At 35.8% G+C, this 27,842-nt stretch overlaps 1 protein-coding gene across 1 annotated transcript; it reads left to right on the forward strand.

The window, feature by feature from the left end:
* Positions 1–500: 500 nt before the first annotated feature.
* On the forward strand, positions 501–26,115 carry HPGD (15-hydroxyprostaglandin dehydrogenase). The gene is made up of 7 exons (XM_021551246.3): positions 501–948; positions 1,102–1,225; positions 5,143–5,249; positions 16,013–16,109; positions 22,036–22,112; positions 24,078–24,241; positions 25,294–26,115. Exons 1-7 carry the CDS (start codon positions 856–858, stop codon positions 25,430–25,432), a joined length of 801 nt encoding a protein of 266 aa, XP_021406921.1. The 5' UTR covers positions 501–855; the 3' UTR covers positions 25,433–26,115.
* The last annotated feature ends 1,727 nt before the right edge of the window (positions 26,116–27,842 follow it).

Consider the following 27,842-nt stretch of genomic DNA (forward strand, 5'->3'; position numbering starts at 1 on the left):
GCATTTATTTCAGCTTTTACATGATTAAGGGTGCTCTTATTTCTACTGTATGGTCATATGCATTTGTATTGAGGAATTTTAGTTGTATACAGTTCTCATAATATAGCAGACAGAATTTGGCTTATAAGCTATAAAAGCAGTTAAATATGTTCTAAGGTATAAGCTACATTAACCACAGACCTGAAAATTTCTCAGAAGCACTTATCTTGATATGTCTAATATCTGTAACATTAAATGGTTGCTTTTTCATGCAAACAGATTCTGCCTACTAGGGGAATGAGAGGGAGAAGGGTGGTGGGTTGTTTTAAAGTGAGAAAAAGTGTCTTTTTTTTTTTTTTTTTTTGAGGCTGTCCTCACCCTATTCCTCATGCGACTTGGGCCAGCCAAAACTCACACAGGCTCAGGAGCTGCCAACAGCCCTTATCAAAGCTTGTAGCAGCTTCTCACGCGATTTACACACACGCACGCACAAATCGCCCTCTCCACCGAGCTGCAGCTGCCCTGGGACCCTTTCTCCGGGGCACATCGCGAGCCTGTCCCCTCTGGAAAGCCTGGCGGCGGGAAGAGGGGATGAAGCTGGGCTTTTCTCTGGCTCTTACCCTCCAGAGTTCATCCAGCGGGAGGACGATTTAAGGACCCGCTCCGCCCCTGCTTCCCCCCGCCCAGGCAGCTGCGGGAGGCTCTCAGTCACACGAGTGGGGAGTGGGGGGGAATGAGCCGCTGCAGCGGCGGCAGCAGGAGGAGGAGGGCAGGAGGGAGGGCAGGAGGGAGGGCACGAAGGAGGGAGAAAGGAAACCGGGCAGGTGACACGGCGCTGGGCTGCTCGGGCTGGGCGGGCGGCAGAGCGCGGCGGCCATGCACGTCAATGGGAAGGTGGCTCTGGTCACCGGCGGGGCGCAGGGCATCGGCCGGGCTTTCGTCCAGGCGCTGCTGGGCAAGGGTGCCAAGGTACGTCCCGGGAAGTTTCTCTCCCCTCTGCCTGCAGCCGGCACCCGCGGGGGCAGGGCGGTGGCGGCCCCCGGAGCTCGGCTCGGCGGGCGACCTGTCCGTCTGTCCATCCGCCCTCCCGCCAGCCGCTCATTTTCCTCCCGCCCCGCTCAGGTAGCCCTGCTGGACCGCAACTCCGAGGCCGGACGGGACAGCAAGGCGGCCCTGGACGAGCAGTTTGAAGCGCAGAGGACGCTGTTCATCCAGTGCGACGTGACGGATCAGGAGCAGCTGAAAGGTAGGAGGGAGCGCTGAGCGCTGCGGCACCGGTGAGCGCTCAGCGGAGTGAGCGCCGCGGGACAGCCTGCTCCCGATCGCTTCTGGCACTGACTCAAAACCGACTCCTTCCCCAGCCTGCAGATGTGAAATACTGCTACCAGCATTACTACCACAATTTCACTTTGCTCCTTGGCACATCGGAAAGAAAAGCCAAAGTCATCTCCATTGAGTGTTGTGGGTGATATTTTTGCATTAAAACCTCTGCAGAAGATAATTGCTGTTTTATGAGTAATATATATATAAACTTTAAAGCTCAGACTTGCTTTTTATGAGGTTTCAGTACAGATTCCAAGCTGCATTCCCTCGTCACAGGGGTAATAAATTCTGTGTCGAGTTGCAGCACTCTATACATACAGCACGCTTACATTCATTGTGTGCGGCCACAGCTGAAAGAACTGGCAAAAAGTGGCACGCTGCTTTATCATGAGGTTAACTATAGGGTAATAGCATTGCACACACATTTTGCAGATGGAATGAAAGCAGCTTCCCTGATGAATGATTTGCATTTCTGTTTTCACTTAGTGGATAAAGAGTGTTCCCTACTGAGTATCACATAACATTGATGTACCTTCATAATATTTTATAATAGGCACATCACTTCATCAAAGTTTCATTATTAAATGTTACATTCATAGGTAGTGACTCAGATTTATATTTTGACATCCCTTTTGTCAGTGCCTTTTCCCCAGATTCATTTCTGCCATGCTAGATGTTAACAGTTTTGGTCTGTTTTTGTTCATTACACTTCACTGATCACTTTCTCAACAGTGATCATTGAGCATAGCCATTTCAGAAAACATTGCTGGTATTCCAGAATTCAGCAGTACTGTCCACTGTTCCAACATTGCATTCCTAATTCTATAGCTTTACATTGTCTATTTGTAAGAAAGATGCTGTACTTTAAGTCTGGGATCTGCTGTAATCAGCAAAGTTTTTATCAGCTAGGTTGATGATTGACTTTTTCTCCAAATGGGAGGAGTAAGGAGCAAGAAAAAGCATCCTAGGGGTAGGAGTAGCATGTGCTGCTGTGTGGGTGTTACCTCAGTGTGCCTTGTCTCCCACATCTCCTGGTTTTCTTTAGTGCCAGGCGAGTGCAGGACCAACAGGGCGTGAACTGGGAGCTGGAGTGAGTAGGACAGGTCAGCAAGAGAGTTTTTGGAACAAGGTAGTAGGGAAAAAACAATCAGAGTAAAATTGGTAGTGGCCCTTGCAAAGAAAAAGAGCAAGAACAGGCAGCTGCTGCTGCCAATGCCTCTCTGATCATTGCATTAATCCTGCCACAGGTTTCTTACCATAAATTTGCAATCATGTCTCACAATCCTTTTGGGATCTGAGCTGGTTTTGGTGGGGGTTTTTGTTGGTTTTGTTTTTTTAACTATTTTATATTCATATTTTTCCACTTGCAATTGCAAGCTACTACTTCACATATTTAGATTAATTTCACATTTACAGTTTAAAGGTTTTATCAGAGGAATAGAGCAATCAAGTCCTGTACTTTATATTAAAGATCACGTGTGTGAATGAACTTCCTCTTTGTTTTGACTTTATTCCTTACAGTAGGAAGAAAGTCCCAGTACTAGAACTAGTATTTCTAAGTACATGAGGCTTATGGGCAAGATATCATCTGCTTAATCTAATTTCAAGTCCTGCCTGTACTTTTTTATCTGGTGGTTCTTTCACCTAATCCCCCACAAAAATCTCCTATCTCATCCCGCTTTTGAAAAATCACCATATTTACTATTGCCTTCCAGGGACATTTAGGAAGTTCACATAGAACTGGTGTTTGTGGTTCCATTATTTTTCTTACCTTTCCTTTAAAATGGATCCTTCTCTTAATTTTTCCTTCCCCACTTAATATTTCAAACAACATCTGCTTTTAATTTTTTATGGTTCCATAAGCACTAATTAATGTGCAATGAAAACCCAGAATTATTCTATGTTTGAAGAGGGAAGAATAAATCAGCTTATGCTGATGTGTAGGTGACAACTTCACTAAGGATTTACAAGATTCTTCTTGTGGATAGGCGAAAGATGGGATTACTGTAGGCAGATAAACTTTTACCAGAAATATTCCAAACACAGATATGCAAAAAACATCTGGTCTTTTCACAATATGTAAAATAGAAAACTACAATTAGTCAAGCCTGTGTAAATTTAATTAAAAAATCATTTGCAAAATAACTATTATCCATGGTGGGTTTTGAAGATTCTAGTTCTTAATAGAATCTTCAAAAACATCTTTCTTAGGAAAGATGTTATTTAGAGAGGGCTTAAAAGGGAATTAGCCAGTTTCCAAAATTTGGAAGATAAATAAGCACCCAAATTGTATTTATTTTACTCCTTCAAAATAAGTTAAATACTCACTTCTGCTTCTAATAAAGCCAAAGGTTTTCATTTGTCCTTGGTGATGGAGAATTGGAAAAATAAGTGGCAGAAGTGTTGAGAAATCAGAGAATGAATTGGCAACAAACATAAGAAAAGAAAAAAAAGGCAGACAGACCAAACCAGAAGATTTATTAATATTACAATATTCTAGTATAGGATAAGAATATTAGAAAAATCTGTACCATAAAGGCAGTTAGACAAATAAAACCTGTCCCATCAGCTGCCCAGCTCTTGTTTTGATCACAAGATTATGACTATGATGGACCTGTAGCATTGAGGCAAAGAAAAGGCTAGTGCAGGAAAAACTTTGTAAACCCCTGCAACTGCTGCAGAAAAAGATAGATGTTTGGAAGCTGCTGCTATGCAACTGATTGACCTGAAGGGACAAGCACTAAAGACCAGAGAAGGAAGATGGTCCTGTGATCACCTTTCACTGAAGTAACTTCATGAAGGCCTACCAAGCGTAATTTTGTTATACCTGAAATACTGTTGATTTTGAGTCAAATACCAAACCATGATTTTTAAAATAATATTGGGGAGGTGGTGTCTTGGTTTGCATAATAGTAAATATTTAGTGCCAAGGAGCAATATTTGGAGGGAAAAACAAGTAAGTTATATATACATGTCAGAAAATGTCCTCAGTCCTGAAACATCTTAGTCTGGAATGAACATCTGGAAGTCATCTCATCCATCTTGTCAAAGCAGAGCCAGGCTTGAGAAGTTTGCTCCTCATTATGACATCATCATGTTTTTCTATACAAATCTTTTATCTCAGTTCTAATACTGTCACCTGGGAAAACACATTGTGGAAGTTTCCCAGTTCTCATTTTGAAATTCTTTGGAAGACAGGTCACTATTTTTATCCTCAGAAAAAAAGGAAGATTTGAATTTGAGAAACGCATTATTAAAGTTACCTGAGAAGTAGGATATATAACAATTTATCCATAAATAGATACATGTAAATAAGAATCATGAATAATTATTTGTAGTTGAAATATTCATGTCAGGTATTCATTAAATAAAAACTGTGTTCTTAGGCTAAATTTGGATTGAATTAAGAATTTTTTTCTGAACACTTGAAGCTTTTGTTTTTCATTAAAAATAGATGGTGTCAAATATTGACTTTACTAGCTATACCAAACTGCTACAAAGCAAGCTATAAATGCCTAAGTTTTGTAATTGGGGTGCCAAACATCCTATCTAATACAAAATATATAAGTGCTAAGAACTTACAGCTCCTGTTATCAGACTTTATCAAACTGAATGAAAAGGAAACAACATTATCTTAATCCTCTCACTTTCCCTAAATATTTCTGATGTTGGTGCATGTTGGATAAAGTATTCAATTGCATGTTGCACACTAATGTTTAAGAAAATAACAAAGACATACTGGTATACTTAATAAAACTTTAATTTTTATGGATGCATTGTATTTTTATATCTTACTTTCCAAAGTTCTAAGAAATGTGTCTCTTGGATCTTTTACTATAGGTGCTTTTAAAAAAGTAACTGAACATTTTGGAAGGCTGGATATTGTGGTTAATAATGCTGGAGTGAACAATGAGAAGGACTGGGAAAGCACTATACAAATTAACTTGGTAAGCATTATCTCTTTTTTCCTGTCTATATTTCAGTATTTAATGCTGGAATACAGTTAACAGCCCATGGCTTGTGTAGATTTTGCCAGATGACAGAACATTAATTATTGGATTGACAAGTACAGCTATTGAAACAATCACCACATAACTAGTGTGTGGTGGGTCCCTAAAATTGTCTATCTGAGACATGTAGCACTGTGTAGAGGTGCTTGGACTATCACCAAACATTCCCTTTCTAGGAAATCTAATTATTTCCCAAATAGGTGTAAGAGTTGACTGCCCAAGGCAGTAGAGCTGCATCCACAGTAGGCCAGTCTGTTTATATGAACGTTTTAGAACATTTTAGTTACTTATGAGGCTCAGCTGGCCCGCAATAGAGTTGCCATTTGGTGATACTACAAGTAAATTTGTTCAGCCAAGACCTCCACACTTTCCTCACCACATGGCAGTATAAAATCTGAGTTTTAATACAGGCCCCTCCACCATCATCACTGGTAGGAGCACACTACTTAAGGACACTTACTCCCTAAAATCCAGTACATTCAACAAGCCTGTAAAATTAATTTTCAAGCAAACTCTTACCACTTTGATATTATCTGGTATCTCATCAGATGAAACTACAATATCTGTTCCTCAGCTGAAAAGTTTTTAATGTCAAGTACACCACTAGAACATCTAAGCTCCAAAGAATAATTTTTACAGCATTAATAGAATTTCTAGGTTAATGAAATTCAGCTTGTAGTCTACCATCTGTGAAGTCCTAATTCAATGGTGATTCAACAAGTCACCCCATGATCATACTTACTGCAAAGGAAGTAGCAAAAGGAAGCTTTGAAGAGTAAAATGTGGAGTTTTCTCATTTGAAATTTGTTGTGCAACAAGAAAGCTCAGAATATGAAAATTAGGTGTGTTTTTGTCAAAAACTTTAAAGACAAAGATACCTATCTTTGAATACTAATGCCTCCAAAAAAACAAATTAACAAAATAACTCCAGAACAAATAATATAATCTGTATATGAGACAAGTTACAGAAAAATTAATGAGAAAATTAGTATTTGTAACAAAAAGTATTTAAGTTTCATAACACCTTTCTCTTGTTGTTTTTATATCTATGCCTTATGTATTCTTCAAGATTTAAGTACATATTTCTTCCTCTTTATTTAATTTCTAAAATGTTCCAAAAAACTGAACATTAAGAAACTTCATATTGTGAAGTAACAGTAGTTTTTCATCTTCAGCAATAGGCAACATATGTTATCTCTTAGTACAGATGCCTTGAATGTAAAAGAAGGCTGCATTCTAGATGACTTATTTCTCTTTACTATTCTGCCTGGTTTTAACAAGATACAAGTTAATGTAGGCAACTGTCAAATTTGCAAGCAGAGATAATTAGTCATCACTGGAAATACTAAAGTCCATGTGAGAAATATGTTTGACTGTGATGCTTTTTGTCAAGGTAAATATCTTCACTTAGAGTGATATCTTAATAATTTTTTTATGCCAAGAGTTTCAAACAAAAGATGATGAGATCCTCCTCCTACTGTATTGCAGAAGACACCAAGCTGGGTGGGGGGTTGATCTGTTGAGGGGTCAGAAGGCTCTGCAATAAAGTGAAGTGCTGACTCCTGTACTTTGGTCACAACAACCTCATGCATCGCTGCAGGCTTAGGGCAGAGTGGCTGAAAAGGTGCCCATTGGGAAAGGACCTGGGAGTGCTGGTCAACAGCAGCTGCATGAGCCAGCTAAGCCCAGGTGGCCAGGAAGGTCAATGGCATCCTGGCCTGAATCAGCAATAGTGAGGTCAGTGGGACCAGGGCAGGGATTGTCTCTCCGTAGTCAGCATTGGTGAGACTGCACCTCAAATGCCATGTTCAGTTTGGGCCCCTCACTACAAGAAAGATGTTGAGGTGCAGGAGTGTTCCCAGAAAAGAGCAACAAAGCAGTGAAGGGTCTTATGAGGAGCAGCTGAGGAAGATGAGATTGTTTAACCTGGAGAAAAGGAGGGTCAGAGGAGCCTTATCACCCTCTACAATCACCTGAATGGAGGTTGTAAGAAGGTGGGGGACAGCCTCTTCCAGGTATGAAGTGATAGGACAAGAGAAAGTGGTCAGAAGGGCTGGAGGAGGTTTAGATTGGATATGAGGAGAGATTTCTTCACCAAAGAGGTTATCATGCATTGGAACAGGGTGCCCAGGAAAGTGGCTGATTCACCATCCCTAGAGATATTTAAAAGGCCTATAGATGTAGTGCTTGGGGTTATGGTTTAGTGATGGATTTGGCAGTGCTCAGCTAAGAGTTGTATTTGATTATTTTAAAGGTCTTTTCCAATCTAAACAATTCCATGAATCTATTTTTCTTTTTTTCTTATTACAAGTAATTGAGCAGAAGCAGACAATAGGTAGTCTCAAAATCTGAACTCCGAGTCTTAGAAAGGTACCTATGCTTAACTGTCAAGTTAGTCCCCTGTTTTTTTTCTCTAAGGGAATATTTTACAGCTTACACTTTATTATATATGTAAGTTTACCATAAATGTCCTAATGACCTCATACAAAGTTGAATGTTGAAAAATTTTATAAATATGGTGGTGACTGAAAGAACATCTAAAATGATCAGAGTAGAAGTACAGTTAGTAGGTTAAATCAAAGCCACTCTAAGATCCAAATATCTCCAGTCACCTATTGATTTGATTATTCTTTCCCTAACACCAAGTCAACTAACTAGCTTATCTTCATAAGCATTTCTATCTAGTTACTGTAATTTCTATAAAGCAAGGTATAAAACTTTGTATTTTTGGTTTTTTAATTATAACAAAAAAAAGAATAGCTGATGCATGTAATATCTTCTGTGGGTTGGTTCTATAAAATATGTTTCTTGTAGAAAGTAGCAAAATAGATATTAAATACATTCTTTTAAAATGTCTCGATTTCCCTCTTGTAGGATAGTTTAAGTATTCTTTGTTTTATTCCTAAGAACAGAAATAGCTGCTATAGCCACACAGTGTGATACACATTATGCACATTTTTTTTTTATTTTAAAAGGGGAAAAAATCTACATGCCAGTCATTGTCTTAGTGATTTCATTTATATATTGATATAACAAATATTCCCTGCCCCAGTCTAAAGTACAAAGTACAAAAGTAGAGCAGTACAGAGCAAGATAAATCAGAACAAACACATCTGGGGTGTGTTCTTTATGGCTAAAACAGTTCACAGAACTGGTTGGTCTTCAGGAACGTTGTTACAGAAGTATAAGGAAGTTTTCTGATAGTACTGCTTGAGAAACCATGAAGAAGAAGTTTCAAAAAGTGGGACTTAATTTTGAAGAAAAATGGAGTAAAACACAATTCCTACTTAGGTCATTTACAGTTTCCTGAGAGCGACAAAAGACAGCCTGATAAAGCTGGGGATGGGGTGTAGGAAGGAGTACTGACTACTAAAATTATATTTCTATTGCAATGCTTTCCACCATTTTGCTATATTTTGTGCTAAACATCCATCTTTTCATTACTTTACTAATACATCTATTATTTTTTTTACTTAAATATCCCAGCAAAGCCATCTATTCCTCACCTCAAAACTCCAAATCTCATGGTGTTTACTTGATTGATATCAGCTTGACCATCAGAGGCTTCAACTAGTGATAACCATTCAAGGGTACACTCTTGCTATTATGGCACATAAAAAAATGTACTTGGCAACCATACAAGAATTCCATTTTAAAGAGATATTACCTGTGTAGTTTCAGCAGTCTGTCACACACAGATTTGTGCACAGAATATCAAAAGGGTGTATGACACATAAATTCTTAAGGGTCCTACCTACAGTCCTCCATAATGACAGTCTTTATTGCATTCATAAAAATTTTTGCTTAAATGATCCAGAAATTTTATAACCCGACTTTTTTTATTCTTCAAATCCCTAAAGCAATAAAAGGGCCCACATCTTTACAAGCCTTGAACATGTATGTTATTTAAACACAATTGGGTGTTCTAAGAAGCTTCAATAATTTTATCTTGTGTTGATGTGGCTTTCTGGAATGACTTTAATTAGAGTGGCCACTATAATTGCAGTGTCTTTTGTCATTACAAATGCACTTAGCACAGTTTTACGCTGAAGACAATCCCCCAGATTACACACAGGGTCTTTTTTTATGCTAATGTCAGAGGCTTCTGAAAACTGACGTAGGCTGCAGTATACAGTTAAGCGTAACAGTACTGGTACCTATGCTTACATTTTAAATATTACCTGAATTAAAAGTTCAGAAGTATTTTATGTGGCATTTTGACCACCTTATTGTTTTATTATGATAAAAAATTAATTTTGTATATATGTTTAAACCAATTCCCCAAATGAATTTATGAAAAACTTTGAAAGCAAAATCACAACTATCTCCTATTTATGTGATAATTTTGCAGGCTTTAACACATTCTGGCAAAACTTTAAATTGCAGGCCAGAACCTGGGCATATCAAAACACCCCAATCATGTGGGATTCAATTATTTAAGCATTATCCAGAAGTAAGTAGAATTCAAATGCACACATAAAGTTTCTTCAGGTGCATGACAGTCTTATTCTTCATTACTAGGCAAAATGTAGAAATATGCAGTCATTCCGAGTTTTTACATTTTTGTGAGTTTGCACAATTTCTTTCCATAAGTAGCAGAACAAATTTCATGCATTTATAAAAGTCCTTTTCTAAAATGAAGTCTACCAACATAATGGTGTGTCCCTACAAAATGCTTAAATTTGAACTACAGAAAAGATCATGCACCACTGTATATTTATGTGTGACTCCTTTCAATAGCTCACGGTGAAATACATGTTCCAGCAACTAGCAAACCTTGCAAAATTAGTGTTTGCTTATCAGCGGGGACTTGTTTCTCACAAGGACAATTAATGTTTCAGCAGAAGACAGAAGGATAACTAAGCAAACATCAGAAGTGATTAATTGAATTTATTTTTGTGACATTGGCATGATGATCATGAAAAGGCTGTTCCACTGTGCAAGCTATAACATGGAGTATGTGGCAACCTGCTTCTGGTCCATACACCTTGCTGGCTTTTCCCAGCATAGAAGAAGAAATGAGAAGGACTGAACTTTCATCCCAAAGTAATGTAACCTGGACACATAGCTGGATTTAGCAGCTGGAAATAACCACTAGGTCCCACACTAGAGACAATGGCAAGCATAATTTCTCAGTACTAGCAACAGAGAAAAAAACCAAAACAAGCAATGTTATCTGTAGTAGATGAAATGGCATAGGTGACTGGTTTACTAACAAGTGGCTACCTCAATGGCTTACTTGCCTATTCTTCAGCATCATTTGATGTCAGAGGACTAAGTGCCTAGGGGTAGATGTAGCCAAAAAACGAGAAGTGACACTTACCTTGAAATTAGTAGAAAAAGGATCAATCCTCTAAGTACAAAAAGAAGCCTCTAGGTGTAATTATTTTTGCTGTTCATATTGTACTAGGAAGGACATAGTTACTTACCTTAATAGCACAATAAGCCAATTAAATTTTTACCTTATGGTTTTAATGCATGTTTACAGTAACCAGTGTTGAAGTATAATGAAAACCAAAGGTTTTAAACTAAAAACGTAAGACCAGTTATCAAAATGGAATACTATTCCTATGTCCTTCAGGAATGTTGGGGTGTATTGAATGAGGGGAGGGAAGTAAAGGAATCTGCACCATAAAAAACTGAAGCATAGTGTTTCATTCCCACGTTGTAAAAGAGCTATCGATTTGTAGCAAGTTATCTAATCCTGCTATATATTCCTTTCTCCTTTCTGCCTCTTCCTCTCTAGACTTCTTGTTTTCCACAGTTTGAGTTGGAAATTCATACTCAAGAGCTTAAAATTTTATTTCCTATAGCAATCAAACTAACTTATACATAGGAATATCAAGGAACTTGCTTGCTTGCTCCAACTTGTCTACATTCTAGAAAATCTACATTAAAAAAAGAAAGTCCCAGCTTCCTGTCCAACAGCAAAATGCTAAAATTTTCCATGGATATTCACAAGCAGCACTTTTAGTTTCAGAATTTTGAAGTTCATCTTACACAGTTAACAAAGGACTTTTAGATGTTTGATTTACAACATCACTCTATGATAGGCAAATGATCTTGGGTCAAATTCCAGCTCTGTGCTAACCTGCTTTATGAAACCGCAAGTTAGAGGTTCTTTCATTTTTATTCAGTGTCCCTAGCACTGAATTATCTTAGTTCAGGAACCTACATAAAATGTTACTATTTTGTTTTCTCAAAGAAATTCATATTACCACATCACCTTGATATCAATATAGCGCTCATCTTCAGCACTGAAGATGTTGATGTATTTTCTCAGTATGAAGTACCAGATGTATCTGACAAGTGGTGGCAAGCAAAACCTTATTAAATAGCTGTGAGAAACTATGTCAGTTGGAAGAGCTGCCCTGAAACACTAGGAAAAACAGCACTGTGTACTCAGTTACTTTCAAAGCAATTGCCACTTGAAAATGATGATGGTTAATGATGTCCTGGGCACCATCACCAAAATACACTTTTTTTTTTAATAAATAAATCTAAAATTAAACACAAAGTATGAAAGCTGACAAATATAATGTTGGAATAGAACAACATTGTACACATTGGCTGCCATTGGTTCCTAAAGGTGGAGAAAATTAATTAGTCCTCAAGACTCTTAACCTAATTAGAATCAGAGTTTCAATACATGATTTTTTTAGAATGATAAAATAAAAGCTATACAGCCAAAGGACACATAGAAATGTGAAGAATCAAAGATTTTTTAAGTTTTAGTTCTGATTTTGACACTGGCGACTAAATTGCCAGTGAAAATTTAATGATATAAGAAATCATTGAATAAGTTACTGATTACTGATACGTTATTCTCAAAAACAACTGTAAATATTTTGAGTATTTGCACAATTATTTTGCAATGTTTGCCATGACGTCAGATACCATATTTGGTTTATTACTGTAGGATACTTCAGCATGTCTGATCTCTTCTAATTTAAATCTGTAAATTAATGATAGGACATATTACCACACTCACCACTATAACTTTATTTAAAAGAATCTGAAATTTTCTGCTGGCAGTTGAAGAGTAAAACTGCCTCCCTTGAGAGCACACTCAGACCTCCAGTGCACCTTAATGGCCTATCTTCATTATGTGCTGTAGTAAAACTCTGAATATTGGTAAAAAAATAAACAGCAGTGTTGCTGAGGTATGTTAGTCAACATCCAGAAGAACAGTAATTTAGATTATTTTCTGAATTTGAGGATACTACTTAGGATAAAAAAAAAAAAAAACAAACAATCAAACAAACAAAAAAAAAAGAGGTATGAGTCAGCTTTACCATTTTTTAATTTACCTACATTTAGTTACAAAGCTGACTACTTTGACACTCTTTGTTGACATATTTATGAAAAACCCTTGAGCTAAATGCAGTGCAAACAAAGAAATCATAAAAAATTCAGCTCTAAAATGCCTTTGTGTACAAAGTCTCCCATCATATTTTCATCTTAAGCTGAGTCAGACAATTATTTTATTAGGTAATTTTAAATGTAACTTTCCCAGAATTTTTATTTAATAAATAATTATAAATTATTGTTGCCTAAAAGCCTGGGATTAAATTATTAGTCTTAAAAGAACAACTGGGGAACTGCACAATCTGAAAATACTTTTAGTCTCTTTCATTTAATTGAAAGGAAATGACAGACATTTTCATTAACCGAAAACCAAAATACTTTCTACCTGGGTTCAGAAAACACATATGTTTTGAGAGGATTGGAGAGAGGTGGATTCTTTCAAGAGAATGGGAAATCCAACACACAATAGAAGAAAAATGCCATCTGCTGAGAGTGCAGGCAGGTTCTTCTCACCCTGGGTATGTGGTTCAGAATTTTCCTGCAGAATAATTCTGTATTTTATCAGCCCAAACATCATAAATAGCCATTTGACCCAAGATCAGCCCCTCTCAGTGAGGTTTTTGTGGGGATCACAGGTGAGGATTACAAGGCAGGTGTAAGGGGCAATATCCAGATGGAAGTCTGCATTTGTCTTGAAGACCACCTCTCACAATGCCTTTATGTAAAGGAGAACATGTCTCCAGACACTTGAAGAAATATTGTTAATGGATTCCAGAGGAAGAAAAAGAACAATACAGTAATTTTGATTGGACAGCCAAGCTACCCACTTTTTTCTTGGTTTGTAATTGTGGTTTGGCCAAGGACTCATCTAGCTCTATTATCTCTGAATTAGAAGGAATTGAAAAGCCTTCAAGGAGCCCCAAGCTACTTCCTTCTTCAACTGATTTATTTTCGCTAATTATCCTAAGTAGAATTCTCCTTTTCTGCTCAGCAGGCTGAGCCACTGCTCCAGGGCATGACAGGATCTGCACCTGCTCTCCAAGGACAGCATTAACCCCTTTCTTCCTTAAATACCTTCTGTACCGCCTCCCATATATATATATATATATATATATATATATATATATATATATATATATATTAGAAAAGACACTCCACTCTTGAGGTGCCAATAAGTTTATGCTCAGAATAAGTATGTCTTATAGCAACACTACTGTACATTAACAATCTTGGTTTAAATAAATCAAACTTACATGTAACAATCAACATTAAACAGCACTAGATCAACCTTTATAAGGCCTCTGCTACTTTCCAGGACATGCAAGAGAAATCTGATTTAGTTTTGTATGTGTCAAAATACTGAAGACAATTCTTTTGACAGTTTCTGTTAAATTATTTAATCAACAGCATCCTTTTTTAATTAATCAGAATAATTCTTTTAAAATGATAGCTTAAACAAGACTTTCCAGGATAAAAAAATGGAAATTTTTTTTTAAGAAAAATTTAAAATATTATTTCAGAATTTCGAAATATTTATATTTTGTGGAGTTTTACACTATTCCAGGAAATAGATATTCTGAAAATATATTATTATAAAAATATCTCATTAAGTGCTGAAACTATCGAAAATGAGAAAAGCTGATTCATTATCAAGATTCCAAAGCAAACTTTGTAATGAGGTTTCAGGTTGTTGTATCTCTGTCAATGGGCAACCTCATGTATAGTGAAAAATCAATCAGTGATATTAATAAAGTCGGACATGCACTCTTCCAAACCCGATTCCTTGTAAAACCAAAAAATCACGAGGGATAACTGAAAATAAATTAGCAGTACTACTTTATAGTTTGTAACATGCATGTCTAAAAATATCTGCTAATGAAAATGAAATATAATATCCATCTCAAAATTATTCCAATATTGCTTTAGGAATTTAGATAGTGACAGAAAAATAGTTAACATTCTAATTTTTAAAAGCTTTTCTCTTTTTTCCCCCCCAAGTTTCTCCAGTCACTATCCATTAGGTTTTAGGCAAATACAGATTCTTCAATGTGTTTTTTTTTTAATGGGAAATTTCTGTCTCCGTTATTCTGCAGACCTTCTCTGGTCAAAAATATTGAAATAATCATGCATGCTTCACCTTTTGGACATCCAAATTTATTTGGGTCAATAAATAGCACTAAAAAGTCATAAATTGCCAATGAAGTTCTCATTTAAAAGCTGAAATAATATTTCCAAAAGACTAAAAGTGTGTCTCAATGTATTTTTCCATTTTAAGTAGAAATTGTAAAGCAAATATTAAATTCTTCCAGACAGAGCTAAAAGAAATTGGTAAATACTTATGGAATTCATCACTATTGAGTAATACCGGAACATTTCTCTAAAGTTATTATCTTCCACCAGGAACCATATCTGCTGCCTTTTTCTTACTATTTGTTTCACTCTCAGGTAAAGTGACTTTCTGGGAGAAACTCCCTCATGATTCCCCCAGCAGGCTGGGAACCCAAGGCTTGGTGTGTCTTTGGACATGTCAGTTTAAAAGTCTGAAGCTCTGTCAGAGGAATCTCAGCAGAATTTCTGACTGCAGTAGGGTTCCAAAACAGATTTTAAGGAATCAAGATGATACATATAGCTCTTAGAAAATTTTTTTTCCTTGAAGATCTGTCTTTAAAAAAAATAAATGTTTGTAAAAATCACAGCTAATATTATGCTAATAACATCTCACATCTCTTATAATGTCTTTTTTACCTTCTCTGTATTTGTCTGCGGTGGCTAACTTTCATTTGAGAGGAATGGTAAAACTCTAGTAACTTTAGTCAGAAAATAATACATATTTTTAATATCTTAGGACCAGAAATATATCATGGTACTTAATCCTAAAAAGTGTGAATTTCTTTTGACTTGAGCCTAATGCAGTTTTAAGTGTTAATGTTATAATGAGATAAAGTCAGTACATTTTTTATAATATAGAACAGGCTATCTCAACAAAAACAATGGGTTTTAGATCAGTTCATCTGCCACTTATATTTTTAGTTGAGTTTCATCTATAAATTGTTTACTCTTTATTTCATTTCTTTCACAGCTATTATTCCACATTTCAATATTTTAGTTTATTTATATCTTATTAAGAGAAATAAGTAAACTGCTATTACTTCTGTCTATTGCAATTATGCTTCTGCAGTTATTGAGTTGCAATATTGTGGAGTGTCTCCGTGCTTAAAAACTTCAAAGTATAAATAAGATCATTGGTAAAGCAATACAGGTTCTAAGCACCACAATAAAAGCAAGTTTCAATTTGTAGAAGCACAATAGATATTTTGAATAACATCAATATTTCAGTAAAATAATTTAAATAGTTTTGAGTACCTTCAGTAATTCCTTCCTCTCTATACCAGACATCTGTGATCAGAGGAACCTACCTTGGCTTAGAATACATGAAAAAAGGAAATGGAGGTGATGGAGGAGTAATCATTAATATCTCATCCTTGGCAGGTGAGAAAATTTTCTGCATGAACAAATTCTGGTGGGTTTTCTTCTTAAGTAAATTAATCATACTGATCAGTCTTACTTTCTGTTCTTTTTATGGCACTTTCCTCTTTAGCAATATTTTGAACTGGTTTTCATTGTAGCAATAGAAGGAATATCAAACAACCGCAAATTTCATTTGTATTTTTAAACACAATTCAATTGAAAAAAAAATCAGTAATTTTCCAACCTCTCAGTCTTGTATTTAAAGTCTTGAGCCTGATGTAAATTCCTCCATTCAACTCCAGAGTAACACAAATGTAAGAATCTCTAAGGCTAGACTGTACCTAGTTTATTAACAAAGATTGTCATACACCCACTCTGTTCCTAGCCCTTTCAGCTGTGATCTACCCGTACTTGAGAAGTCATAAAATTAACACTCATATTTCACCAAGCTTAAGCAAGCACTTTGCTCACTAATTTTCTATTATTCTATAACTATTTTTCAATTTATTGGTATAAAAATTGAATTCTATGGATCCTACATCAGCTGGGGGTAATGCTGCCCCTTCGTGAGGCCGAATTATGCACCATTTCCTATAGGTATACTCAATGTTTCAGTCACTGTGCTCCCAGCAAAAATGCACACTGTACATGGAGAATGAAGTCACCTGACAACTCTCCTCAAAAATTTTGTGGAGTAGCACTTGCATTCTCTCCTTTTTGTTTGGAGAGGTTGTTCTTTTTCTACTGTCATACTGCCTGTGAAAAACAATATGATACCTGACACTAGGATTGTTGGAGGGGTTTTTTTTGCATCTGTGCAGATGACCAAATTCCAGTCATTTAATTCCAGGATATTCCTATGTGTTTTAACAATGAAAAGCTGTTAAGATAGCACCAGTTAAGATAGCACCAGTTAAGATAGCACCAGCTACAGTTAATTGATTGTGCACAGGTGTGGATGTTCTGAGTAGTTTTAAGTTCTCCTGTAAGCCTTAGCTTTTGTGACAAAAAGTCCAGTTCACCCTACTGACATAATGCATATGGATCTTGAGGATCTGACTTAATGCATGCAGGTCTCCAAAGGGTGGGAGTGTCTTATTAAAAGACTCCATATACCTTTTACTCAGCATTTGTCATACTGCCTGACGCATTTCCTACTAGCAAGTTTGTCTCTATAGGCTGAAATGGACATTGTATTTGGTCCAAATTAACCTGAAGGAGACTGCTGTTTCAGTGCAAGAGGTCATCAACACAAGTAAAATATTAAACATGTTTGTAGAGACACTGATGCCCAAGGCAGTGCTTAAGAAAGGGTAGGGCTAGCAAGTGGCTTGATTCCTTTTCTAACTGGTCTCAAATGAACACAAAATTATTTTGTTTTTAAGACCTAAAGGCTTGGCTGTTGTGTTTGTTAAGACAAACAGTATTTTCATTGCTTTGTATGGTTTTACATGGCTTGTGTTTAAAAATTGTTTCCAAGGTCATAAGGAAAGACACACTTTAAAAGCTAACAAATACTAATTTTTATTCCTTATTTACTTACTGCTATTTGTGCTTTGTAATTGTAATTCTCCTTTCCAGTCTGAAGATCTAAGTCCTGTAGTTTATTCCGTATATGAAAGACAAACTTCCATTGGCTTGCTTAACATCCTCTTCAAGTGTTTTCTCAGAGCTTCAAGTGTTTTCTGTTGATCATTAAACTTCTGAGTGGTTTTGATCCCCACTGTTCAAGCTCTCTGTAAGATACAGACAGCAAACCTTTCTATGTCTTTCTGAGCAACAACAAGAGTTGTACATAATGCTTATGTAAAATCCAATAATACTTCCTTTGCACATTAATTAGCTACATTAATATTAATCAGTACATTACCTTGGGAATTTTACCAGTGATTTGGACTAGGAACAGAATCAAACCTTACAGTATTACATTTCCAAACACCTATGGTACTACCAAAATTATTTATTTGAAGTGGATGTTTAAAACTGTTAATTCAGCTGGATCAAAGCCAGAGCCTGTCTATTCAGTAGCGAGGTTTCCTTTCTTTAGTCTTGACCCCAGACTTAAAAGAGGAAGAGAAATATGTGAGCACGTGCAACAAGTACTCAACTATGTCTCAAAGCTACAAAATTTAATTTTATTAGATTTGTGCTTCATATCAAGAAGAAGTAATTCTGCTAAACTGAGATAATGAGAAAAGTGTTTTACTTCAAATTTGGCTCCATAAAAAATAATTTCAATGATTGCAGAATTTTGCATTGGAGTTGACTTAATTTGGTCTTTTACCTTGTGGTGGCTAGTACCTGTACCCTTTTCGCAAAAAATTAAGAGGGCAAAAGGAATTAAAGTATGGCACACACTTTTGTTTGGATGGATTTCATAATTTGAAGATTTTGGATTTCATATTTTCACAGAAAACAAATTTGTATCTAGCTGTATTTTAGCAGACAAAAAAAAAGTTTAAGTATTCACAGAGGGCTTAAAAAAATATTAGAATCTTTTAGCATAGTATCATGCTACTTTTTTGAGAGGCTGTTCAAAGTGTAGTGAATCTGGATGCCTTTCTGTGGCACAGCCATATCGGTGGTTTGACTGCTCTCAACTTCAAACATTCAGATTCTGCAAACAGCTGCTTTGCCTTCCCTTTATTGAAAGCTTCAGCCACAAGAAATACTTAAAGTACCTGTCACAGGAAACAAGCTTTTTTAGGACCAGATCCTATATGTATTACAAGAACAAAACTAATCATATGGTTACATCACCAAGCAAGGACTCTGTCACAGTGATACAGGGGAGCAGAAGTGTGCAAGTGAGGCTGTACAACTGAGCCCTTCAGCTCAGCATCATGACAGAGCTTCTGGTCCCTCCCCTTTGTGAAAGAGAAAATGCTCAGCAGAATCTGCCAGAATGACGTCAACAAGAATTAGAAGCTATTCCCTTCAGGCTTCAGTCTACTACAAAAAAAAAGATTGTAGAAATGGCACAGCTTAGAATTTTTACTAGGATTTCTGTTTCACCTTTGTTTTGCACTCAGAAAGACTAAAATGATGTCATGGGGGTACACAGAACGAAAACCAGAAAGGCCAAAAAAGGGCTAATAAATCTTATTCAAGGAAGGAACTTACTTAAATCTCTTTTATCAAAGTTCTTTCATTTCTTCAAAGTGGAATGAAAGGAAATACTGGTTTCAGCAAAGCCTACTGATACAATTCAAACTTGTTGATAGAATTCTCCATCTCTAGTATTAATTTCTCAGGATGTGATTATTGAAACTATGAAAAATAAGGAGTTGTACTGAGACACCTGACACCATATCTTCAATGGTAGAGTGCACTTGACACCAACAAGGAGAGTAGAATCTAAGCAAGGGCAAGAACTGTCTCTCTCAGCCTGCCAGGAACTGACAAAAATAGAACAAAGCAGTGAACATTGGAGCACAGGATTATTGTTGGTTTGCTTGAACTGGTTTTGGTAAACCAAAGAGCATCTTGAGTCATCACAAAGTAATTTTCAATTCACCATGCAGCAACATCTAGAAAGAGAGAAAAATCTAGCCATGGCAGCACCCCTCTCCTCCCCATCTAAGAGAGATTAAAACACAAATGTATCACTTTCCAGAAGTACACTGACCCATCACTATCCATTTGAACACCCTCCTCTTCTTCACCGCATTATTTTGTGCATTATGGTCTCTAGTCTGTTTCACTGCCATTCTGCTTTGCATAAGATAATTAAATATTCATGGCAGCAGCAAATAGAATCCAGATTTTCTAACAAACGAATGCCCTAACTAATATGTCAGGAACTCCTTTGCTCACTGGTTGAACAAATCTGTGGGCAGAGCAGAGCACAGAGTACACAGAGGTTTATCATAAATGCTGGCTAGGAGAGCCCCTTGGACACCACCAGCAGAGGCCCAGCTCCTCCTGGGGCAAGGATGCGGCTCAGAGCTGGGAAGCCTGCACTGTGGTTCTGAGTACTGAACCCAAGCACAAAAATGAGACAGGACTGTTACTGTTCTGTGTGAGAAATGCTAGTATCTAAGACTAGTAATCATTCTCAAAAGTGAGATGATTTTTTTCTTGGTTCTCTACTTCAGCAAAGACAATTTCAATTAGAAAAGAACTGGTTTAAAAAAAAAACAAAACAAAACTGCTATTTGTTCCTCTCTTCCTGCCTAGTTATTCCTACCTTTGGCATTTAAGTCTTTGAACCTTATTCCACTTCATTATTGTGAGCTGTGCCCTTCCTTTGTTTATTTCTTGACTTTGTTTCACTTCCCTCTCAAGTAAAAGGTGATTTTTCTTACTGTGGTTTAAAAATAAAAATAAAATTACTTCTCAATTCTTCCTCTGTGTTTCCCAGTAGACTTTGTCTGTTTTATTTCTGTTAGCTGTATCCTGATTAGAATTTCCTTATTTGGAGCATGTAAAAGTACTTCAGAGTTTGGGGTTTTTTAAAAATAGTATTGTATTATTTCTAATGTGCCAATATCCCAATGTTTTCAATAATCTGAAGAATGGTGATCCTCAAAAGTCAACAGAAGAATATTAAACATTTGTTGTGATCACAACCCACAGGAGACAGTCTAAAAGCCATTTCATAAAGTGGATTCTTAAGCAGAAGCATAACACATTAATCCAAGCTAAGCAAATAAGTAAAATTTTAAAAGAACAATCAGACAATAGATTAAGTTCTTCATTTCCCATCATTTAACAGTGCTGCTTTCACAGGATCATCAAGGTAGCATTTAAATCAAGCTAAAACTTTGACGCTTTCAGGTTGGTAATTAGAGCATTGTGCTGTCTTACGAAGTTCTTTCTGTCAGACAAAATAGATCCCAGAGCAAAGAGCCCATACAAGTCTGGCATATATAATTTTTCTGGCAAATCCATACTTAGAGATAGATAGTGAATTCTTCATCTCCACTGAGGTAAGTCAAACCCCTTCTTGAAAGTATCACCTTAACCTTAAGATCTGAAGTATGAAAGATAAAGAAAATATGAGTTATTAATTTGGATTATTTCCATTATAATCAAACATTAAGGCATTAAAATTACTATCCCATTTTACAATAGCACATTCAAGAAAACATTTTATCCTCTAGCTTTCAGACAGGCTGAAGTTTGCTATTCAAGGCCTAATTTTCAGGTGGAACTACAGCATCTATTTGGTCCAGTTCAGCTTTCATTGTACAGTAGAAATTATTGGCATAATTGGCAGAAATGAATATGTGCTTATAGTCTGTCATTTCTTCTTTAATAGCTTTTTGCCATCTACTCAGACTTACCAGAATTAATTTCTTAGTTTTCTTGCAAAACCTCTGTTCTCTCTTCTCTCTCTACAACAAATAAAATTTTGCTCTCCCACTCAGACCATAAAGGTTTACAGTGTTAGCAGAAATGTTTATTTTGCTTCTTCTATTCCCACACTTCCTCCTTGAACACACTGTAAATGATTGCAGGTATCCAGTTCACACTTTAGATATCAAAGCCTATCTAAAAGACTTTGCTCCTTAATATACTTTAAATACTTTACTCATTCACAGATGTCTCAAAAATCTTATACTTAAATGTTTTCTTCCAGATTGTGTCTTCTATTTTAAGTCATACTTCATAGATACAACTTTTCCTTTTAGAAGTTACGATTTTCTATCACTTCTTTTGCCTGCATATTTTTATTCATCTAATTTTTTCTTAGCCTATTCCAGATTACAAAAAATAATTTACAAATGTCTATTAATCCATTTTGTTGCATCTCTGTCACAAACACACTGCAAACCTATATGTGTGTTTAAGGTAATCATAAAATAGGACTATGCCACATCTTCATTCAGCTACCTTTTTATTTTAAAGGACTCATGCACACTGCAAACCTATATGTGTGTTTAAGGTAATCATAAAATAGGACTATGCCACATCTTCATTCAGCTACCTTTTTATTTTAAAGGACTCATGCCTGCTGCATTCCAGCCTGTGTACTGTGCCACAAAGCATGGTGTCATTGGATTCACACGGTCCATAGCAGTAAGTATGCATTTTCCAAAAGGTTGTCAGCAGCCCCTTGGGAACATGCTTACGTTTTTCGTGCTCCTCCTCTATAGCCACACAACTGGAACTGAGTTTATGAAAGAAAACAAAGTGTATGAAGCAGTGGAGGTTCCCTCCTTTCACAAAGAGAATCTGAAGATGGAATAAGCATGGCATCTGTGTGTTTATGACCAGTTTGCGGTTTGGACAACATAGAAGAAAGATGTTGTAAAGTAATTTAAGGACAGTAAGAGGCATCCTAAAATAAAATTCTAATCCGAGTTTTAAAAATATTTTTTCAGAACCCTGTCCCAGTCATTTAACATTTTGGTTTCCTTATTTCTAAATCAGGTCAATAACTTTTTTAATGATAAATAGACACTGAAGTGTAAAAAAGTTACTTGAACACATCATTATTTATTCTTACTGACTCTTAATACTCTGAAAATGAAAAATTACACATTCAGAATGGGGCATGTAAGATGACCATATTATAAGCTTCAACCTCTAACTCCAAAACTTTCTAGTTAAATTGAAGAAGCAGTGTGATAAAACAACTTGGAGGGAGAAAATGCAATTACACTTTAATAGATTAATCTTAAAGATAATCTGCTCACATAAGATTTCCAATTTGATTTCCAGAATTAAATACCTAAAATTATATAACCAATTTATTAACATTAATTACACTCTAGCCATATTTTATACCCCCATCCCTACACAAATAACTCCTTTTTCAGATTAACATAAATAATGTGGATAAGTGTTGCATATATCATATTAAACACATCAAGAACATGAGACTGAGTTTTCCATTTTTGTTTTCTCATTAACAATATAAATATCACCATCTAAGCACAAAAGTTAGGAAATGCTGTCTTTAAGGAACACGAGAATGCAGAGGAAAAAAAGAATAATAAACATACAGAACTACAGCGTTTACCAGGAAAGCCACTACAGCCTGATGTTGGGCAGGTCTGATACCGTGCACCTATGACTTCAGTTTCGTGTCTCCCCAGACCAAAGGGCCGGCTACCATGCCATGAAAATGACATGTATCTTACATAATACCTGAAAGGAGTCCATTAAATGTTAAAGTAAATAGAAAACAGTGCTTAACAGTTATGATTATTCTTGGATATATCATGTATAGTTCATCAGTTCTGTGCTACTTCTAAGAAAGTTCATCCAGCTCACCCAGTTCATCCAGTTCATTCGACTCATATGTGGATGTTGATCAGACTTTTTTGCTACATGCACACTTCGGTAGAAGCACAAACATGGGGTCCTACCTCTTCCAGAACAACTTGTGCTTCTTTCTTGTATCATGTTCCTGAGCTGCTTCCTGAAAAAAAAAATCAGTCCACAGGGACTTTCCAGTGGAGATGCTCAGTGATAGATTCATACCTTGGCAGGGACAACAGAGCAAGTAGAAAGGTTTAGCATTACAGTTGTAGGGATAGAGAACATAATGTATTTCTGTTGTTGTGAGGAAGGTATCTTAATACAGTATCTTAAAGATTATTTTATTTATTTCAGAGTTTTATTTTAATTTTAAAAAGCCCCTATAAGACTGGAAGCATACATTTGGGAAAACCTTTTATTGGTTTTGCTTAGAAAAGTTATATCATTACTGTAGGATACTATCAAAGACATGCTAAGGAGCACTAAGAACAAAAAAGTATTAAGAAAAAAAAAAACCAGCTTCATGGAAAGAGTTCTGATTTCTTGTAGAAGTATTCTCCTAACAAAATAAATGTGGGTTTTTTTCCCAGTAATCTAATATGATTACTAGACAAAACATGCTTCAAACTTATTTGTTAAAACAATCAGTAGTAACAAAATCTCCTTACTTAGCAAGACTGAAAATACTTTGTGGTAAATTTCATTCTTTGAAAATTTGCTTACACAATACTGTCTTAAAATGTTGATGACAAATGCCTACCCCTTTCTCTTTTCTAGTTAGCTGCTAACATGGAAAACTACGGTGTGAGACTGAACACAATTTGTCCAGGATTTGTCAACACACCAATTCTTCAGTCAATAGATAAAGAAGAAAATATGGGACAATACTACTCATACAAAGATGAGATAAAAAATATGATGCAGTTCTATGGTGTGATGGAGTAAGTCAGATACTATGTGGGTTTTGCACTTTGTTGATGAAGAACAAGGACACACTTTCAGCAAAATTAAGCAGAAGGGAAATATTGCCTCAGATAAAAGACTGTCAAATGTGTTATCTGTATAGAAAGAAAAAATGGCAAATATCTAAGCCTATTTTAGGAGCACCATCTGCATAGTGATATATCCCTTTATGCATTCCCATTTCCCAGCAAAGTCTAAATCAAATTAACAAGTTAAATATAGTGATTTTAGTTTTTAATAGCTTTTGGTATTCCCTCATGAATTTGTTTAATCAAAATTGTTGTGAGATAGAGGGTATATAATTTGCACAGAATTTTTACTAAATTGTCAAGTGAACCAAGACAGAAATCAGACCATGAACTGACAAAACTGGATTAAGAGTACAATAGCAGCCATGATGGATCATATCAAAGAGTTTCCTGGCCCACTGCATCTTGCCAAAAAAAGCCAAAAACAGACAGCTTGGACAGACTGTGAGAACATGGCAAGCATAAAATGATATTCTTTAACACTTTCTTAGCTTCTAACAATTACCTTCCAAGATGCTTCTATACAAAGGAAATTATATGATTGTGTTGTTTCACCTATACTTTATGTAAAATACTTTGTACCTATTGATCACAGCAAACAGCATGTGAAATTATCCTTTATGCTAATTTGTATGTCAGTTCTGCTACAGAAGCAGGATAAATCAACAGCAAAGAGCTGCAGAGGATTGTGTAAGAATTACTTCTGTTCATTTCCCTGATAGAGAAAACTTTGATAGGAAGCCCAGTGGCAGCTGGATGTCCACAGGCATTTATCAGAAACTAGACCAAACAAATGATGATAAAAAGTAGCCACTTTAGATGTATGTCCTGATTGAGAATATATGTCTCTCCTGAAACACTCATACCACCTCTGCTTTTCCTCAAAATAGATTTGTTCAAATGCCTTTTTTTTAAATTTTCAGATATATAGATTTAGATTTAGTTTATTGTCCTTTTCACATTTCTATTATATCATAACTCTGAAATAACTTTTTTTTCAGCCCATCAATAATTGCTGAGGGATTGATAACAATAATTGAAGATGATACTCTAAATGGAGAAGTTATGAAGATCACAGCATCCCAAGGAATTCATTTTCACCAATATGGCCAAACACCTTTTACATCATCAAAGAGATAAATAATTATTTTGGGCTAATTCCTTTCAGTTTTTCTCAAATAGAAAAATTTTTGAAAATACTAATTTCAGGGGAAACAATATTAGTGTTGTTTCTAGATCAGTGACAGTGTTCAAACATTTGCATCCTAATAACAAAGAGATAGGTGAGAAAATCTGCTGTGGGAAGATGTTACCACACTATTCTGATTCTATAAGCACTAGTAACAGTATTTATTAGTAGAAAAAACATACTGCTCTAAAGTCTTTTTTTATTATTGTTTAGTAGTAGGGACCAATTTTTTTCATTCTGGTTGTTTTGATCTACGTACTCCAAGCATAGTTTAGTTGTTCTGACTTACTTTGTTATAATTCTTTTCACTGCCATGCCTGCTTATTTACATCTTGAATTCATCAGACCAGGAATTCAGTTCAGGAATCTAGATCACAAATGTAGCCATAAGGAGTTAAGAATTAACTTTCTCTTATGAAATGTTAAATATGTGCAACTTAATATGTTGTATATCATATAAGGAAGTACAGGTTTTTAACTTCTTGGATTTTAGATATTTATAAAATATTTCAGAAATATTTTTATTTTCTTTTGTAGATATATATATGTGAATTTTCTCACTCTGTATATACAAAGATGAATATTTTGGCATTGATTAAAATGTCTGCTTGCCTATTAAATCTTATTTTCTAAACCTTTAATTTCTTGCCTTCATTGAGTAAAATCTCAATTCAATTCTGAATAATCTGGTTTGTATCATGTTTTATACATGTGCCTTTTGGTTTCACAGTACATATTCTCAGATATAGCATGTCATAGAGTAGCAATGAGAATAAAAAATGAGCTTCCTACCTCCTGAGCAGTACTGAATCTAGGGTAATCCTCAGCTATATTTATGCAAAAAATCTGCATACTTCATGGGTTACATGCCTAACAGAAGTAATTTTTTGCATGGTAATTTAATTAGGCTCATAGCATAAGAAGATTTGATAGCTTCTGGGAAAGCTGAAAAGTTAATATTCACCCTTCTTAGGAGTACTGACTTTAATTCTACTGCTTTTTGTTACTGAAAGGTGGAAACAGTAGTACTTACCTTCTGTGGAAGTCAGGGAGCAATAAGTCTCTTCAGGGAGAAGAAACAGGAAAGAAATTCACATACTTTGAATTACTCATCCTTCTCCCAATGCCAGCATTTTTGGGTATGTTAACACTATTTTTAAAGCCCATTTTGAACACACATAGGATGCTAACCACACCTTTAGCATCCCTGACAGTATCTGTATAAGCCTCTGATTAAAAACTACTATCTGATTTCATAGTATTCATTTCTATGTCTGTCTCATTAAAACCAGAGCACTTCCCAATACATGGCAGAATAGTGTAAAAGATGTGATGAAAACTTGAAGTCAGCATGTATTAGTTAGGTCCTAAAGCTAATAATCATCTACCTCTGTGTGTCTCCTTTTTAAACTCATAATCCAGTTGTGTTTATAATCCAGTTTCAATGTAGTCTAGAAACTAGGAAGGTTTAATAATAATGATTGTACATCTTCTTATTCACTTCAAATAACGATAGGAATAGTATTGATGGTACATTGCTGGCTTGATTGCTTTTGCTCATCTCTGCTCTTTGATACCCCAAAAGAAATTTCTGCTAAACAGGGTGGGTTGACTTCCCCAGGGAATAAGTGAAAGAATAAATAACTTAATAATGTTAGTAATAAAAGACCAGGAGTCCAATGTATGCTACCTGAAGGAAGAGAACCAGAAAGAAATATCAAGTTAATTACAGCTAATCGTTTTAGTCATTGCTTAATTAACTTGTGATATTGCACTTCTATAAAGTTCTAATCTATTAATTGGCATTATTCTAAGATTCCATTTATGTGGTATATCAATAGTCACACAAGAAAAAATTAGATTCATAAAACATGCAATTAGACTCTAGGACAACAGAAAAATCTAAGCCTATATCTGGGAAAGAATTTAAATTGTCTTCTGGATTAATTTTGTAACTCAAAAGACAGATGCTTTCAAATCAAAACCATACAGAAAACTTCATGAAAGGCATATACTGCACTGATTTCCATTTGATAATCTGATAAGAAAGCCTCAGAATCAAAAAAAAAACATTTAAACTGAGATAAATCTGTAACCTACAGGAAGAAATATGTACAGTGAGGCGAAATCCTTGATGCAAGTCATAATGTGAAAAATAACCATCAAAATTCTACATTTTAATTAAAAAGTGCCCTAAACCAATTGCAGTTTCAAATAGTCTGAATTTAAACACATCTGGGTGTTTTATCTGCACAGGATGAACAAGTTCTACATATGTTTTGGAAGGGTTTCCTGTAAGACTTCCCCTCAAACTTTGGAAGACTTCCAGTCAGAAAGAAAGAGAGCATATGTTTGATTTAA

This window comes from Lonchura striata, chromosome 4 (genome assembly GCF_046129695.1).
Source record: "Lonchura striata isolate bLonStr1 chromosome 4, bLonStr1.mat, whole genome shotgun sequence".
NCBI classification, from domain to species: Eukaryota; Metazoa; Chordata; class Aves; order Passeriformes; family Estrildidae; genus Lonchura; species Lonchura striata.